The sequence below is a fragment of the Acanthochromis polyacanthus genome, chromosome 1 (genome assembly GCF_021347895.1).
Source record: "Acanthochromis polyacanthus isolate Apoly-LR-REF ecotype Palm Island chromosome 1, KAUST_Apoly_ChrSc, whole genome shotgun sequence".
In the NCBI taxonomy this organism is placed as follows: Eukaryota; Metazoa; Chordata; class Actinopteri; family Pomacentridae; genus Acanthochromis; species Acanthochromis polyacanthus.
In genome coordinates, this window is record NC_067113.1 from 273615 (window position 1) to 291818 (window position 18204).

The following is an 18204-nucleotide window of genomic DNA, read 5'->3' on the forward strand; positions in this document are numbered from 1 at the left end:
CAAAACAGTCTTGCACATCTGAAATAGCACTTTTCACTTCTGAAAGACCAAATACCCATGAAAAATGTTACACTTTGCAGAAGATGACACTATTTTTTAATTTGTGTTTCCATTCATGACCTTTGCGTTTAGGTTCTCAGTAGGCCTCTAGCCTCCATACTTTCATGGTTTCTTGGGGCTCAGTGTCCCCTAGAAATATCGCTAAAGAGTAAAGTGCTGTTTCAGAATGTCTTAAAGACCATGCCATGCTCTATCGTCCCATTGATGCTGCGCTTGTCATGTTCATGCTCAACTCATTGTCATGCATTTTTAATTTGCTTTTCTGTGTGCATTTATTTTGACATTGCACTGTTTTTCTTTTGTTTTTGCTCCATGTTTTTCTGCATGTGGCTCATCCATAGCTTTGTACCGGTGGCTAGAAGCAGACCGCCAAGGCAGGGATCCAGACACTGCAGCCACAGGTAAAGCACGCCGTCATGTATTCATAACAAAGCTGCACTTTACACTGTCTGCCTGCAAACCTGCTCTGTCCTCACTCAGCTTCTCCTGCCTTCACACACACCGTGTAAACTACATGTGCAAATATGATGTCTTTTGTTCAGTATAATACCACAAATAAAAGAAGAAAATACAAAGTTGAATTATATGATTCCTCACTTCAAAATAATTTTAAAAACCTGGAATCTTATTGTCAAATATTTGGTGCCCACTGATGTTACTAAAACAGTGAAAAAAAACCCAGAAAAAATAACCACAGCTTTTTGTAGTACTAGTTTCTTCCTTAAAAACTGTGCTTTTCTTTTTAAAGATAACATGCCTTTCCCTTGGGGTTTTGTATGTACAAGAAGGAATAGATTCAGAGAGGAAGTAGATGTAACCAGTCCTGGTGGATGACTGTTTTCTCCTGAGCAGCTGTTCACATGAGACAAGCAGCATCACCTTGTATTAGACAGCCTGTCTCAGCTATACTGCAGAGACAACTGTTTTACATACATAGGGCTTTTGCATTACAGTACTGCATTTACTACCTTTGGAAGCACAGTGAGGATGCTGCAGATGCCAATAAGCACACTTTGAAATGAGAAAATAATTATGCTATAGTTCACTGATTCTCTACATTTTTGTAGGAATGTCAATCTGACCAATTATTGGTGCCGATATATGGCATTTTTCTGATTATTGGTTTTGTTGTTTTTAGTGACCAATTGCCATTAAATTAAAAGCACTACTCTGGCTGTGATGCAGCTGACGTTTTCTGTCTGAAGTCACTCTGTGGTCTCAGCAATGTCCCGCCCAAAGCTCTATCTCAGTGCTTTCACGTCACACGTAACAGACAATATGCACTGAAAACTACTTTGTACAGACAGGGCAAACAATCACATCTGAAGACCAGAGCTGTGTTTTGAGGGCGAGGTAACGGATATTCTTGAAGTTGTAAGACACACTGCAGTCATCCACAAGCGTGCCTATATTCCTGTTATTGTGAACATGCCCAGATACTTCACATTTTGGTGTCAGTTGAACTACGACTCATTTTGGTGACAGTGCTCGGCTTCATCTGTCTCTAATGCACTGTCAGGTCTGTGGCTAAAGCTATATGGTGTCCCTGTAACATCTTTCGTAAATAAGATTAACTTCAGCAATCTGCTTAGACAAACTGACAGACACGTCTGTCTCGTACAGATGCTGAACAAGAAACATAATCTGTTGCCACAAATCAGGAAATCAGCTGCTATCACAATAACTAAGGTTAGGTTAATTGCTAGTGGCCAAGTCAGGAAGCAGCAACCACTTTCCCTGAAAAGGTGCCTGGAAAACACTAACTAAAAATGCTTTAGGATATGGACATATGTGGGTAATAATAGTAATACAATAGGTAAAGACTAACAGAACCCAGATGAAGAGCAGGCATTCATTGATTGTACAGTAATCAGAGAGTGTCCCATGATGCTTTGTTGTCAATACTTGTTTTGCTTTTGCACATATTCATTAACAGTAATCTCCATTGATGAAAACAGGTTTCCTGCTATGACAAGCAAGCCAAATTAAGTCAAGTTTATTAATATAGCATATTTATAAAACACTGCTAAACAAGGTTAGCTAAGAAGAAGTGGGACACTGAGAGGACTGAAGAAGACAGTTGACAGGAGTACAGGGAGATGCAGGGTAAGGTGAAAGTAGAGGTGGCAAAGGCCAAACAAGGGGCTTACGATGACTTGTATGCTAGGTTGGACAGTAAGGAGGGAGAGACTGATCTGTACAGGTTGGCAAGGCAGAGAGACAGAGATGGGAAGGACGTGCAGCAGGTTAGGGTGATAAAGGATAAGGATGGAAGTGTGTTGACAGGTGCCAATAGTGTGATGGGAAGATGGAAAGAGTACTTTGAAGAGTTGATGAATGAGGAAAATGAGAGAGAACGAAGAGTAGAAGAGGTGACTGTTGTGGACCAGGAAGTAGCAAAGATAAGTAAGGATGAAGTGAGGAGGGCATTGAAGAGGATGAAGAGTGGAAAGGCACTTGGTCCTGATGATATACCTGTGGAGGTATGGAAGTGTCTTGGAGAGGTAGCAGTAGAGTTTCTGACTGGGTTGTTCAACAGGATCTTAGATAGTGAGAAGATGCCTGAGGAATGGAGAAGTGTGCTGGTGCCCATCTTTAAGAACAAGGGAGATGTGCAGAGTTGTGGCAACTACAGAGGAATAAAGCTGATGAGCCACACAATGAAGCTATGGGAAAGAGTAGTTGAAGCTAGGCTAAGGGCAGAGGTGAACATCTGTGAGCAGCAGTATGGTTTCATGCCAAGAAAGAGTACAACAGATGCCATATTTGCTTTGAGGATGTTGATAGAGAAGTACAGAGAAGGTCAGAAGGAGCTGCATTGTGTCTTTGTAGATCTGGAGAAAGCTTATGACAGGGTGCTCAGAGAGGAACTGTGGTTTTGTATGAGGAAGTCTGGAGTGGCAGAGAAGTATGTTAGAGTGGTGCAGGACATGTATGAGGACTGTAAGACAGTGGTGAGGTGTGCTGTAGGTGTGACAGAGGAGTTCAAGGTGGAGGTGGGACTACATCAGGGATCAGCTCTGAGCCCCTTCTTGTTTGCTATGGTGATGGACAGGATGACAGACGAGGTTAGACAGGAGTCTCCATGGACTATGATGTTTGCAGATGACATTGTGATCTGTAGTGAGGGCAGGAAACAGGTGGAGGAGAAGCTAGAGGCGTGGAGGTTTGCCCTGGAAAGGAGAGGAATGAAGGTTAGCCGCAGCAAGATGGAGTATCTGTGTGTGAATGAGAGGGACCCAAGTGGAAGAGTGAGGTTACAGACAGAAGAGCTCAAGAAGGTGGAGGATTTTTAATACTTAGGGTCAACAGTATAGAGCAATGGAGAGTGTGGAAAAGAGGTGAAGAAGCGTGTACAGGCAGGCTGGAACGGCTGGAGAAAAGTGTCAGGTGTGATTTGTGATAGAAGAGTTTCAGCTAAAATGAAAGGAAAGGTTTACAAAAGTGTGGTGAGACCAGCCATGTTGTTTGGTCTGGAGACAGTGTCCCTGAGGAAAAGACAGGAGGCAGAGCTGGAGGTAGCAGAACCGAAGATGCTGAGGTTCTCTTTGGGAGTGACCAGGATGGATAGGATCAGGAATGAGTACGTCAGAGGGACAGTACATGTTAGAGGCTTTGGAGATAAAGTCAGAGAGGCCAGACTGAGATGGTTCGGACATGTCCAGAGGAGAGAGAGTGAATATATTGGTAGAAGGATGCTGAGTTTCCCACTGCCAGGCAGGAGGCCTAGAGGAAGACCAAAGAGGAGGTTTATGGATGTGGTTAAAGAGGACATGAAGACAGGGTTAGATGGAGGCAATTGATTTGCTGTGGCGACCCCTGAAGGGAACAGCTGAAAGGAAAAGAATATGATGATTTATAAAACAACCAAAGTTGACCAAAGTGTTTCACAGTACAAAATCGGAAACAAGACATAATCTGTGAGGAAATATACAGAGCAAGATAAACAATGCCATATATCAAAGTGTTAGGCTTCAGCTACAGTTAAAAACCAGAGAAAACATGTGTGTCTTCAGTAGGTACTTGGAATTATCAAGAGACTGAGCGGCTCTAATTTGAACAGGTAAGCAGTTCTACAGACTGGGTTCAGTTAAACTATAAGACCTAATATATATTGGTTCAAAATACTGGGTATTGTTTTTTCTTGATTACAGATAAATGGTATTGACACGTTACTCTTTGCAGTAGCAAAATTACAGTTCGTCTTCACTGTTTGTTAGCGATGGGACGTTTGACACTTCTCAAGAGGCCAGGTTGAATTCATCATCATTCTGGAAAACAACAAAGATTAGAGGGAACCTAGTAATACCACATAATGTGTTTCAGAAATGCTGTATTTTAAAGATGATAGGTCTTTCCTTTTTCAGCAACGCTCTAGAATCTGAGCGAACTCCATACTCCTTCTCATTACCTGTCTTGCTTTTTTACTACATTAAAAATATGTTTTTAATATCTATAAAACAGTGTATAAGAGGTACAGCCTTTAAAGTCTTGGTAGCTTTTCTTATTGCCATTCATGTTTATTTTCTGCCAAAATGCTGTTTATGGACTCTGGACTGCTGCTAGTTCAATTGCAAACAATAAATAATCAGAAATTTTAACTCCTAAGTTGAACTTGTTTGAACTCTTAATAGACCCTGTGCACGTCAAAAATGCTAACTTCCGGGTTCTGACCGGGAGGGCTTACAGGTCCTTCCGGAGGCTATTTCGCAGTATGGATAACATGGAATCAAACAAGAAAAACACTGTTTTCTCGGCAAAACAAAAAATCAGATTTCAGCGTGTTCAAGGTCGATATGGGAGGTACTGTAGTGTACCATTCTGTTCGGCTTCTGGTGTTTATAACAGTTCTATAAGCCTTCACCGTTTTCCAAAAGACCGGCATTTGCGGACTCAGTGGATTGCCAAAATTAGACAAAAAAAAAAAGTTTCACACTGAGCTGAGGATCGGGAATATTAGTGCATAGTCACTGATCAAACAGCAAATATCTGATAAACTATAACAACAATCCGTGCACTCTTCAATCATTTGTTATTCCGTTTTGACATCTAATCAAATATAGAGGAAATCCAAGCATTTGTCATTTTGTTCAAACAAACCTACAAATATAAAATGTCTTGCTGAACTCGACTAACCCTTTAAGCTGCAGTCAATTCCAGCCATTTTCAGTACAAAAAATCGCTAACATTCTATTTGTAAATAAAAATATGACGAGAAATACAGGGAATATTGGACACGCATCGCGAGGTGCATTTCCTTGAAAACGACCTATTCGTGGATTATATACCGACTTCAAGACATGTTTTGGACAAAATATGTTACTGGCTTGTTTCGTCTGGATGTCCAAGGTTGGATTATGGCCGTTTTTGTGGAATATTTTCATCCGTGTGTAATAATGAACCCGGAAATGTGAGTCGCGCTGTGTGCGTTGAAGCCGTGTATAGAGAACGGATGGATGGATATTCGTTGTTTGTCGGACAAATGTGTTTATATTACCCGCTGTGGTAATCACATCTGAAAGTTGTTTATACCGGCGGATTCATGAGAATCTAAGCTTTTCATCGGCGTGTAGTGTTTGTATAATCGCGTTTGCAGTTTCAGACATTTAGCAAATTGCTTATGCAGATCTCAAAGTGTACCACAGATGGGACACTGAAGCGCAACTGAAGCGCAACGGGCTAAGTACCAAAGACTAAAGTGTAGAGTGGATTCTAGTAGCTAACTAAGCAAAAAATAGTAATGTATAAATACTAGAAAATAAAATGATAAGGTACATGTTTGGCAAGCCCTACAGTTAAGCTAGTGCTAGTTATGTAGGATGTGATGCCACTTACCTTCAAAGCTATATATGTACTGGGATATATAAAATTTGAATCCCTTTTCCCGTTTGCTTTGAGGAGCTGACGAAAAATCATCATCAAGACGATAAACATCGTCAACAGAAATTTTAGGCAAGTTCCCTAGGCATCTGGAAAAGTAAAGTGTACTGCTGGCTTCTTCCATTTTGACAGCGCTGTAAGCAGGACCGGAAGTAACTGTAGCACCCGGAGTTTTTCAACCGGAACTAGCACATGCTATCGTGCACAGGGTCTATTATACGACTCTGAACCTGGTGGATTCTACATTCAGAAGGTTCTGTGGAGCAGTACAACATAAATTCTACACATCTTCATGCTTTCATATTTCTTTGTCATGTTTCAACATAACCATATTTTCTGGGTTTTTACTGCTGCGTACTTAAATGTGTCTCCTTCTCTCATCTATCCAGGTGAAAACTTTGAGGAGAGTCCACTGAAGAGGACATTCAAGTCAAAAGTTCTGGCGCGATACCCTGAGAACATTGAGTGGAACCCCTTTGACCAGGATGCTGTCAACATGGTGTGTAGATACTACCATTGTGTGGATGAAAATGGGTAGAAGTGAATTTAAAAAGTTCATCAAAACCAAGGCAGAAGGAAACCAGTGGGATTATTTATAGAGAAAAGAGAAGCCAGTAAAGTTAAATCTGTAAATTAGGGTTTTGGGGCAGAGACAGAGACACACAGAGAGATCCTGCTTCTAAGGAAGAAACACATTCTGACCATTTGGGACCTTGGATTTAAACACAAGGCCTTCTTCAGAGATTCTGGGTAACAGACCCATGATAAATCCTCTCCTATATTTCTGCAGAGCTTTGCGTGAGAGGCTGCACTGACTGATGCTGGTTTGTGGTCTTGATTTATATGTTTGATTGAATCTTGACAAACCAGCATATACAGTAGCATTTGTTACAGATGTGAACCTGTTCAGATATAAATGAACAGACACGAAGGACTTGTCATCTGCTACACATCTTTTCGCACAAGTTTAGATCTTAGCTACAAGTTAGCAAACAGAGGAGACAAGGCTGAGGCAAAAAAGATGATTTAATTTGACAGAAATAAACTCAGGAGAATATGAGGGAGGGAGCTCAGGAAACTAACGAAGGAAGGGGTGATGGGGAGGGGGTGACAGGACCGGGAATCAGCGGTCCAGCCGACGTCCAGGGAGATGTGGGCCGGTGGCGGAGTGCAGGCAGGAGGTTCCTATTCCAGGGGGGGGAGTACAGGCCAGTTGTACTGGGTGGTGGGCAGGATGAGCGCGGGTTTGGTGAAGCAGGGAGGTTCCAAGACGGGGGGAGAGGTCCAGGTAGGGGTTTGGGGAGGACCAGGAGGGGAGATCCGGAGTTCCAGGAGGCAGGGCTGGGTCAGAGACACCAGACAGCTGGGTCGGCGAGCTAGGCAGAGCAGAGAACACGGTTAGAGCAAGAATATCCTACAAAGCGAAGTATAAAGTTGGCTAGAGTAACTGACTGAGAGATCAGTGTTTACGATCTGATCTGGCAGGGTGTAGACTGTGTGACCAGCTTTTATTGTGAGGATGATGATGATGACCAGGTGTGCCTCACTGCAGCTGCCCGGAGTTCTGTGTGTGTGTGTGTGTGTGTGTGTGTGTGTGTGTGTGTGTGTGTGTGTGTGTGTGTGTGTGTGTGTGTGTGTGTGTGTGTGTGTGTGTGTGTGTGTGTGTGTGTGTGTGTGTGTGTGTGTGTGTGTGTGTGTGTGTGTGTGTGTGATGAACATTTATTTTTCCACCTGCCCTGCATCATCCATCCATCCATTCTCTATACACCGCTTCATCCTCATTAGGGTCGCAGGGGTGTGTGTGTGCTGGAGCCTATCCCAGCTGACTTGGACGAAGCACTGCTGAATTATTCAGGCACACTCCTCACTTTGCGTCAGCATGGAAACACACCATTAAACCCGACACTGAAATGACTGCAAGCTGTTGAGGGTGACGATTACACGCTGTGAAAACACCATCATCTCACTCTCTCTGTTTTTTCTGTCTGCTGACCTCCTCAGCCCCTTATTTCACCTCCTCCTGCGTCATCACTCCATCACCTCCTTGTTCCATCAGCATCTCCTCCTCTCTGGAATGGCTTCATCTCAGCTCCTCCTCCTCTGCTGGGGGGTGAGAGATGAGGAAAATGGAGTGTAATAACATGCGTGTCGGTAAAACCCTTGTGATGACTGTCTTCAAAGCCCAACACCGCCAGCACACAAACACGAACACACATGGATGTTTATAAGACCTTTTTAATAACTTTTAATAAACTAACTAAAACACTGGAAATGGCTGCAGTCTGAAAGGAGGAACACTGAGTTTTTCAGCTGTCTGATAGTGATTTGATCCAATATTGAGGATCTTGACTAGACATTGCTCGTCATTCAGGTCAGCTATTCTTATTTCTTGCATTGAAAATGGCCAAGAGAACTTTTCAGATTTGTTTCATTACCATCTCTCTCTCTTTGGTATTTATAGACACTTTTTTCCTTCCAAATTCTTTTTAGGGATTATGAAAACCAATAAAATGAGCTTCTGAAGTATTTAAAAAATGTTTTTCTTAACTTTTAACTAGATGAGTCTTATTCAGATGACATGATCTCTTTTTCAAGGATCCTTGGCCAAGACGACAGCAGCACCAAGTTACAGTTACAAACAATATAAAACAAACAGTAAGAACTTACAAAAAAAGGGCCTAAACAGGAAGAAGCATAACTGGCTATGAAGGAAGGCAGTAACAGACCCCAGTGGATTCTGCCTCCATATCCTTCAGAACCTTTTTAAAATCCCTAATCAGGATCAGTTCTTGAAGCTGTAGTTCAGCCTGTAAATGATTTCAAGCTGCTGTGTGCCCAGTTCAGTGTGACCCTTAGGGACACACAGTAAAAGGATGTCATTTGAGAGCAGACAATAACAACTGGTTTAAACTAAATGAAATCCATAAAGGTAAAAAGGGAGCAGACCCAGGATGAATTTAGAAATAAAATTCTACTGCTGGGTGAGTCTGTGCATGGTAGGGCCACTGTACTCTGGGATTTAAAGTGCCATGGTAAACTGGAAGCCAGTGACAAACCTCAAAACGCCGTGGTACGCCGTGTCCAGGCAATGCAAGCATTAGACAGAGGCATGCATATACAGCAGATCACCATAGTCAAGCAAAGGGAGGAACAGAGCCTCAACCAGCTTTTTCCTGGCATCATAGGAAAACAGGATTTACACTAAAATAGGAACCTAGGTTAAGCTTCTTTACTAGAATTTCAACATGATGTCTAAAAGTTAAACGCTCATCATTTAAAATACTTCAGTGCTTGTGTCACTAGTTCAACCTGACTGCCCTGCAGGGTTTCAATGATAGGGAATGAAGAGAATCTACTCTCTTCCTAGTGTTAGAAAACAGCGTCATTTTAGTTTTTGAGACATTCATGACAAATTTTAAACCAAGCAGGCATAGCTCTGCAATATCAAAAGCAGTCTGCAAAGACTGAGCAGCAGGGTAGCACCACAGCAGTACATACCAGTATCATCAGCATAAAAATGAAACGGTATTTGGAACATTATGACCCAGATTATTAACGTAACTTGACGTAATACACTCAAGAGAATATTGTCATACTTCACACATTGTCTTCTCTCAATTTTCAAACCAACCAACAGCCTGCTTGGACAAGCCGACACTGAGCAGCTGTTGCTTCAGGATGTAGTGGTCAACCGTGTTGAAGGCCTTTGAAAGGTCAATGACAAGAGTGGCAAAAAAAATCTTATTGTCCAATGCATCAGTTACGCCATTGACAACCTTCAAGGATGCTGTGATGGTATGTTGTTTTCTGAAACCAGACTGGTGTGGGGAGGGAATGGTATTAGCCTTCAGAAAGTCCTTTAATTGACTACTTACCAGCCACCTGTCAAACCTGCAGCTCCAAGTCTCCTCTCCACAGTTGAAACTAATACTTTCTTACTACGACCACCATGAAGCTGATTGAAGCTGTTGTCCTGTGAGCTCCTATCTCCAAGCTGTTGACTCTCACAAACTTGTCTTCTGGTTCTGTTGTGGCTTTGGGTCTTCCAGACCTCTTCGTGTCAGAGTTTCTTCCAGTCTCTGAGCCTTTTGATGGTGAAGAAAACTGGACTCACTGACACCTGGACTTTCTTTGCAAGATTGGAAAGACCTCCATTTTTAAGTGTTATGATGGTCTGTCTCTCTTTCATTGTTAATTGCCTTTTCCTCTTCATTTTTATAGCAACCCACTACTTTCTGCAGTGCAATACTGTTCAAATAATGCTCTGGAGGGTGCCACGGTGTGTTCTAACAGCACTTTTGTGCAGACAGAAGGGGTTGGAAGTAATCTAGAAAAGTTGGGACACCTGTAGGATTTGGTAGCACCAACTTTCAAGGTTTGATCAACCTCCATTGTTGCAGAACAGCTTTAAGTTGTTTACTCATTTCTAGTTCCTTGAAAAAGACCTTTTTGTATAATTCTGAAATGTACATTACTTTTCAGTTTTGGGTAACCTTACTTTTTTTAACCTCTGGTAGTTCACCACTTACCTTTGGACCATTTCAAGCTATTCATTGAACTTAAACTACTTGAGTTTCAATTAAAGCTGGAAAAATTGTGACGTTCTAAAACTTTTGATTGGTAGTGTATATAAATTTTTTTCACTGGAGTTCTTGGAGAGAAGTGGAGTTTGCAGTTGAAGCTCCCCAACAATGTACTATTTTCAGCATCTCCAAGTAGACAGTGTGGAAGCTGCATGACTGAAGAAAAGCTGAAATGAACATGCAGCTCACTAATCTCTGCCAGCATTCAATAACTTGTTTTTTAAAGATAATTTACAAAGCTGCACATAGAGGGTTTAAGTAGAACTGACAGTAAGCTCTGATGTGGTGACTAACACCTGTCCCGCCTCTCTCTCCAGCTGTGCATGCCTAAAGGCCTGTCATTCAGGACGCAGGCAGACCAGCGTGATCCTCAGTTCCACTCCTTCATCATCACCAAGGAGGACGGCTCTCGAACCTACGGCTTTGTCCACACATTCTACGAGCAGGTGACCAGCCCACAGATCTGCTCTGCAATGCAGACCCTCTACCAGATGCACAATGCAGAGCACACCTCCACAAACCCCCCTTCCTCTTCCTCATCCTCCTCCTCCAGCATGGACTCTCTGGCCAGCAGTTTAGATGAGGCCGACTCCCCCACCTCCTCGTCCTCCTCATCTTCATCTCGTGCAGACGGCACCTATGACTCCACACGGGACACCCTCTACGTGTCCAAGGCCTTGTGTCTGATCACACCCATGCCCTTCATGCATGCTTGTCGCCGCTTCCTGTCACAGCTGCACAGAGCGATTACAGTTTCCAGCGCACCTCCCCTTCCACTGGAGAGCTATGTTTACAACATCCTGTATGAGGTTCCACTGCCCACTTCAGGACGCTCGCTCAAGTTCCATGGTGTGTACGAGCCCATTGTTTGCCAGAGACCCGGGCCGGGGGAGCTGCCGTTGGCTGACTTCCCTTTGGCAGAGGCCTTCAGTCTGCTGGGAGTGGAGAACCTGGTCCAGGTGTTCACCTGCACCTTGTTGGAGATGCAGATCCTTCTGTACTCACAGGGTAAGTACAGTTACACTGCTGTGATGCTAGTGCTTTAAGAATGCATGTAAACAACATATTACAGAATATTTTTACACACACACACACACACACACACACACACACACACACACACACACACACACACACACAACCTGTAGCATTGACTCAGGCAGCAGGATAAAGAAGACTTCAGTGTGGCTTCAGTGTTAGCTCCTTTGTTGAAGTTCTCTTACGATTAGATTAGATTAGATTAGACCCTTACTGATCCCACAGCAAGGAAAATTTACTTGTTCTTCTTCCTTTTTTCTTTTGCTGTTGGTGGGTGTACTAACAAACCTATCTCCAGACTGTTTAGACTCAGGTGTTGCTATTTTTAACTGCAGTTTGATACTAACATTTACTAAAAATTAGTGCACACCTTCCACACACACACAAAGCAAATCAGCATCCAGAAATCTCAGTGGATGCAGGATAGTGTGGCATAGAACATATACTACCAGTACAGGCAAAAGTTTGGACTCACATCTAATTTTCCTGTATTTTTGTCAAAACAGCCCAATTAAGAGCTAACTTTAGCAATTTGTTATTTCTAATTATTGTAAGAACATTCATGCATATGCTATGAACAAAATTTAATCAAATATGACAGTCAAGTAGGGATATTTCTAAGCATTTATTAATGAAAGCATTACTAGAAGGTTTAGGTAGCAACATTACCCTATCTTTTGTTTGGTTAAAACACTTAAAATATCTTTACAAAGGCTTGTATGTCCGCTGTAATAACTATGCCGTCCAAATTGAATGTTTTTCACACCTTGATTCACGGTTCTTTACTCTGTTCACAAATATTTTGTGTTATCTTTTTGAGTTGATATTAAGGACTGAATTTCCTTAAAGAAGAGCGTCTTTAGCTAATTGGAAGATTTAGAAATCTGAAGTAGCACAAAAATGGCCAGAAAACCTTAGTTAAGATTGTTAGGATTAGTTAGTTAGGATTGAAATTCAGGTTTTTAAAAAAGAAGTCTATTTTACAAGACAAATTGCTCAGAAAGTTAAAGTCTCACAAAGTGGAGTTGCAAAAACATTAAAGAGATATGAAGAGAAACAGGTTCACATGAAGACAGATTTGGTTCTGGTAGAAGCAGAGTCACGTCTAAAGCTGAAGACAAATTCATCAGGGTCACCAGTATTCAAAAGAGACAAAAGACTGCCTCAGAAATAAGAGCTCAGCTAAACTCAACCAGGAGCAATAATGTGTCAGTGGATACTGTGCGGTGCAGACTGCAGGAATCTGGTCTGAAAGGCAGACTAGCTGCTAAGAAAGCAGAACATAAAGAAGAGACTTCAGTGGACTAAAGTACGTAGAAACTGGACTGTAGAAGAATGGAAAACAGTTCTGTTTACAGATTAATCAAAGTTTGAAATGTTTGGATCAAAACGGCGCAAGTACATTTGACGTAGGGTTGGAGAACACTTGACTCCTGCGTGTGTGTTCCCACAGTAAAGCATGGTGGAGGTAGCGTGATGGTCTGGGGCTGGTTTGCAGGGGGACAGACTGGTGATCTGCACAAAGTCTCAGGAATTCTAAATCAGCATGGATACCACAGTATCTCACAGAGGCATGCCATTCCCTCTGGGCTGCGTTTGGTGGGACAGCCGTTCACACTACAACAAGACAACGATCCAAAGCACACCTCCAAACTGTGTCAGAGGTATTTGGCCAAGAAAGAAGAGGAGGGGAAGCTAAGGATTATGACTTGGCCAGCTCAGTCCCCTGACTTTAACCCCATCGAACTTGCGTGGGATGAACTGGACAGAAACGTCAAGAACAAGCAACCCACAAGTGCTACAAACCTTTATGAGATGTTGGCAGAAGGATGGGAGGAAATGGAAGTGATTATCTCATGTCACTGATTGCAAGAATGCCTTGAATTTGTCAAGCAGTTATCAAAGCTAAAGGAGGCTATTTTGATGAGTCACAGATTTAGACCGTTTATTAACAGTATTATATGCTAGATGCTTCAGTTTTGTTTTCAGTGTTCTTATCTGTAGTTCTGTGATTAGAAATGAAACATGGCTAAATTGCGCTCATAATTTAGGTAATATGAACCAATCACAGAAAAATTAGGGGCGAGTCCAAACTTTTGCCTGGTAATGTAGTCTTCAGCCTGAACTGACCTACTCGATCCTGTTTAAATAGATTTTCACAGACATGGACTGCTCTTAGAACACGTTAACACAGTGCAGAGTAAGGTTGTAATAATTCAGTATTTGTTTGATTGACCCTTTTTGGTTATTGGAGCTAATTGCAGATAGATAGATGTAGATAATTAAAGTTTCAGAAATTGTGTGCGGCTGTGGAGAAGTTTGTTCAGATATTATTAATATTATTTTGTTAGAATCAAAAATAGTTTTATGAACTACTAAGATGTGAGGTGACAGAAACTCTTTTCCACTTAAATTGGCAGAGGACAATGGAGACACTAATCATGAACAGTCTTTATAGGTCTCCAAAGTGAGACGGTGATCAAATTTTCCTCGTTCTAGGATTCCTTTCATCCATTGTTGACAGCTGCAGTGAGATGCTGTTGTAGATGTGTGTGTTTTGTGTGTTTTGGTCGCTGTGTTGGAGCACATTAGCCCCTCTTGCGGATAATCCATTCTGTAGACTGAGATCATGTTGTGTCCTGCGTTCCTCTGTCCTCCTCTTTCTCAGTTTCACTGCAGCTCAAACTCTAACCCTCTTTCTGGAGCTTGTTTGTTTATCCTCTTTACAGGATGAGTCATGTAAAAAGAAGTTTAGCTTGAGCCAAATGTGTAACCTCAAAACAAACCCCTGCATCTCACACTCAAAGTAAAGCCAGTTTTACACTCATTTTTAAACAACTCATTGGAAAACTTCCAGAAGCCAGCACAAAGAGGTCCAGGTCCTATAATGCAGACTAATGATCCTGTAAATACATTTAGGGTAAACTACTTTTAATGGAAAAAGCATCACCCAAACAGATGGTCCAGCTGTAAAACATTCTAGACTGTGTTCTTTAAATGAGAACTTCTCCATCCACAGAGCAAAATCCATATAAGGAATAAGGGAAAAGATTATCTGTAACTCATCACTATAAATGAACTAATCAATGACACAGTGATGTTTTCCACCCCTGAAAAATCTTCTCTGATAGTTTTATAAACATGGACTGTAAAACTCTGGGGCAGTAATGCTGATTGAACACCGAGGGTCAAGTGACTACGACTTCATTATATCTTGTTGTGATTAAAAGTTCTAAACAAAAAAATGTAATAGGGACTCATAAGTTAAAATGAGATGTGTTGTCTTTTCACTACAATAGCATTTATTTCTACACAGACATTCTGAACAGAGCAGACAAACTAAGAGTCGCCTTTTTAAATTATTAATTTATTTTGCATTTAAAAACAGATTTTTTATAAGCTTTTTAAAATATTACGAAAACGTAATAGAAGACTTATAGAATAGATACTATCAGACATGAAATATATGTGACTCTAACACCCACTGAATCCTGAGGTAGTGGCAGACAAAATATCACATCAATGTAGAGCAACAGAGGCACAAATGTCGTGTTTCCACATGGGGTGTAAGATAAGATAATCCTTTATTACTCCCCATGTCAGGGAAATTTCCCATGTTACAACAGCAATATATATATATATATATATATATATATATATATAACACTGTGTGTGATTTTTGTGAGCTGTCCAGCGTAGGACATTCCTTTTGGGATGACATTTCCCCAGTTCATTGTAATTGCTGTCAGAAATCCTTTTACGCCAAACTACTCACCAGTAAGAATGACAATTTGAAGCAAAAGTCCCACCATAGGAGAAAAAAAAGGCTGAATTACTTCTGGATATTTAACAGTTGAAACTGCATTGCTGGCTTTAATGTTTCGTTCGACAATCAGCTGCAGCATTAAACCCACCAGCCTTATATTGTACAGGGTCTCTTTGTACCATCATAGTTGTGTTCCCCAAACAGTTCTATAGCTATTTTTGTGCTGTGGCAGGTAGCATTGTCTTATTTTTCTCATCTCTGGCTGCATAGAAAGCAAACCATTTGGACATGTTAGCAGGATTTTAAAAAACGTAATTTCTGTGGAGGAGGTCTTTCAACACCTGCTTTACTTATTTGTTTGTGTGAAGTCGGATTGTGCCCTGTGTTGGACGTTCCCAAACATAATCAGCCTTATTTTATGTTTCACTAATATGTAATGTATTTTAATGTTGAAGAAGCCTTATTTCAGTGCCAGCTTCCACTATATAACTATGCAGGAACACTTGTTTACCTCAGCTCATCCTGACACTGGTAAAAGATATACAAAATGAGTAGATTTTGAAACATCAAAATATTATTTTACGTACTGGGTGTTTTACACCAACTTAACAAAAAAAGAAATAAGCTGTTACTGTATTGTAGGACTGTCTGCTGAATTTACGTGTTGTTGGAAAGTGTAAAGTGAGGCAGTCTCTTTAGATCAACAAAAGGAGCAACTCCACATCTGCTCCTGTCTCACTCCATCATCCTGTCATGAAAAATGAGTCTCTGTTTTATCACCATCAAAGGCAGCCACTCCAGGAGAGGAACAACCTCATGAGTGAAAAATATCCCAGGTTCTTTAAAGTGTTCATCATTTCCTACAGGGAGTCACTGCTGGCAGTCAGCCCGTTCTCAAACTGTTGAAACGTCTGTCCAAATGAGCCCTAATTTCTTTGTAATGAGAGAGATAAAAAAACCTGCAAAGAGACTCATTTAGCTGCAGGCAAATGATGGAAGGTTCAGTTCAGGAGAAATATGGAGAACATCCCTAGATGTTAATGAGGCTCTGCTCTGCCATATGCAACAATACTCATCCTGATCAATCACCAGCCAACTACACCATGACAGACAGAGGCATGGTCTAACCCCTGAACCTGTCCTTCTCACACTAACTAGCTGTGACAGGTGAGGACGACAGTGATGGGCGAGTGTGTCCTCCACTTTTTGGGCACAGCAGGGGATGGGGGTGGGACATTCACTGCATTAAATATGTGGTAGTGAGTGGAGGTAACTTACATTTCTGGTAGGTGTGTCACCATGGCAGCCTGGCAGTTCACAGAGGGAACTAATATAACTTGTATGTAAAAGTGCTGCTCAAAAAACTGTGAACATTGTGAAATAGCGTGACATTTTCCATAAGTTATTGAAGAGTGAAACTTTAATATGTTCTCACACTATTACAGAAAAAGTGAAACATTAAATATATGATAATTATGGCTTATAGTTGGTGACCATCATGTTTGTGCCAGAGTCCAGTAAGTGTAAGTGTATAATTATTATATTAAATGGGCCCTATTTAAATCAGCAGCTGTCAGTTGTAATCGCAAGAAGTTAAGAAGTCATGCCACTTAAAATAAATTTTTAACTCAACTTTCTACATCACCAAAGCTTTTATTTCAAGTTACTGTATGTATATTTTTGATCCAGCAGATATACACACGTGGACAAAATTGTTGGTACCCCTCAGTTAAAGAAGGAAAAACCCACAATTCTCACTGAAATCACTTGAAACTCACAAAAGTAACAATAAATAAAAATTTATTGAAAATTAAATAATCAAAAACAGCCATTACTTTTGAATTGTTGATTAACATAATTATTTAAAAAAAACAAACTAATGAAACAGGCCTGGACAAAAATGATGGTACCTCTATAAAAGATTGAAAACTATTTGACCAGAGTGACATGATTAACTCAGGTGTGTCATTTAATTGACATCACAGGTGTTTCCAAACTCATAATCAGTCAGTCTGCCTATTTAAAGGGAGACAAGTAGTCACCCTGCTGTTTGGTGAAAAGGTGTGTACCACACTGAACATGGACAACAGAAAGCGAAGGAGAGAATTGTCCCAGGACATCCGAAAAAAAATGATAGACAAACATCTTAAAGGTAAAGGCTATAAGACCATCTCTAAACAGCTTGAAGTTCCTGTGACAACAGTGGCTCATATTATTCAGAAGTTCAAGACCCACGGGACAGTAGCCAACCTCCCTGGACGTGGCCGCAAGAGGAAAATTGATGACAAATTGAAGAGACGGATCGTTGGAATTGTATCCAAAGAGCCCAGCGCAACCTCCAAAGAAATTAAAGGTGAACTCCAAGGCCAAGGTACATCAGTGTCAGATCGCACCATTCGTCGTCGTTTGAGCCAAAGTGGACCTCATGGGAGACGACCAAGGAGGACACCACTGCTGAAAAAAACTCATAAAAAAGCGAGACTGGAATTTGCAAAAATGCATGTTGACAAGCTACAAAGCTTCTGGGAGAATGTCCTTTGGACAGATGAGACCAAACTGGAGCTTTTTGGTAAGGCACATCAACTCTATGTTCATAGACTCAAAAACCAAGCATACGAAGAAAAGAACACTGTCCCTACGGTGAAACATGGAGGAGGCTCAGTAATGTTTTGGGGCTGCTTTGCTGCATCTGGCACAGGGTGTCTTGAAAGTGTGCAAGGTACGATGAAATCTGAAGACTATCAAGGCATTCTGGAGAGAAATGTGCTGCCTAGTGTCAGAAAGCTTGGTCTCAGTCGCAGGTCATGGGTCTTCCAACAGGACAACGATCCAAAACACACAGCCAAAAACACCCAAGAATGGCTGAGAGAAAAGCGT

General features: G+C 41.4%; 1 protein-coding gene across 4 annotated transcripts in view; it reads left to right on the forward strand.

Moving 5' to 3' along the window:
• dennd5b (DENN/MADD domain containing 5B) overlaps nucleotides 1-18204 on the forward strand; it is a 119149-nt gene that overhangs the window by 62663 nt on the left and 38282 nt on the right. For 3 of the 4 annotated variants that reach the window (XM_051945294.1, XM_051945292.1, XM_051945289.1), the window contains exons 2-4: nucleotides 402-461; nucleotides 6330-6439; nucleotides 10841-11531. In XM_051945294.1, coding sequence (XP_051801254.1) covers nucleotides 402-461; nucleotides 6330-6439; nucleotides 10841-11531 — 861 coding nt within the window. The remainder of the gene's footprint in view (nucleotides 1-401; nucleotides 462-6329; nucleotides 6440-10840; nucleotides 11532-18204) is intronic. The other variant, XM_051945293.1, reaches the window with a different exon arrangement.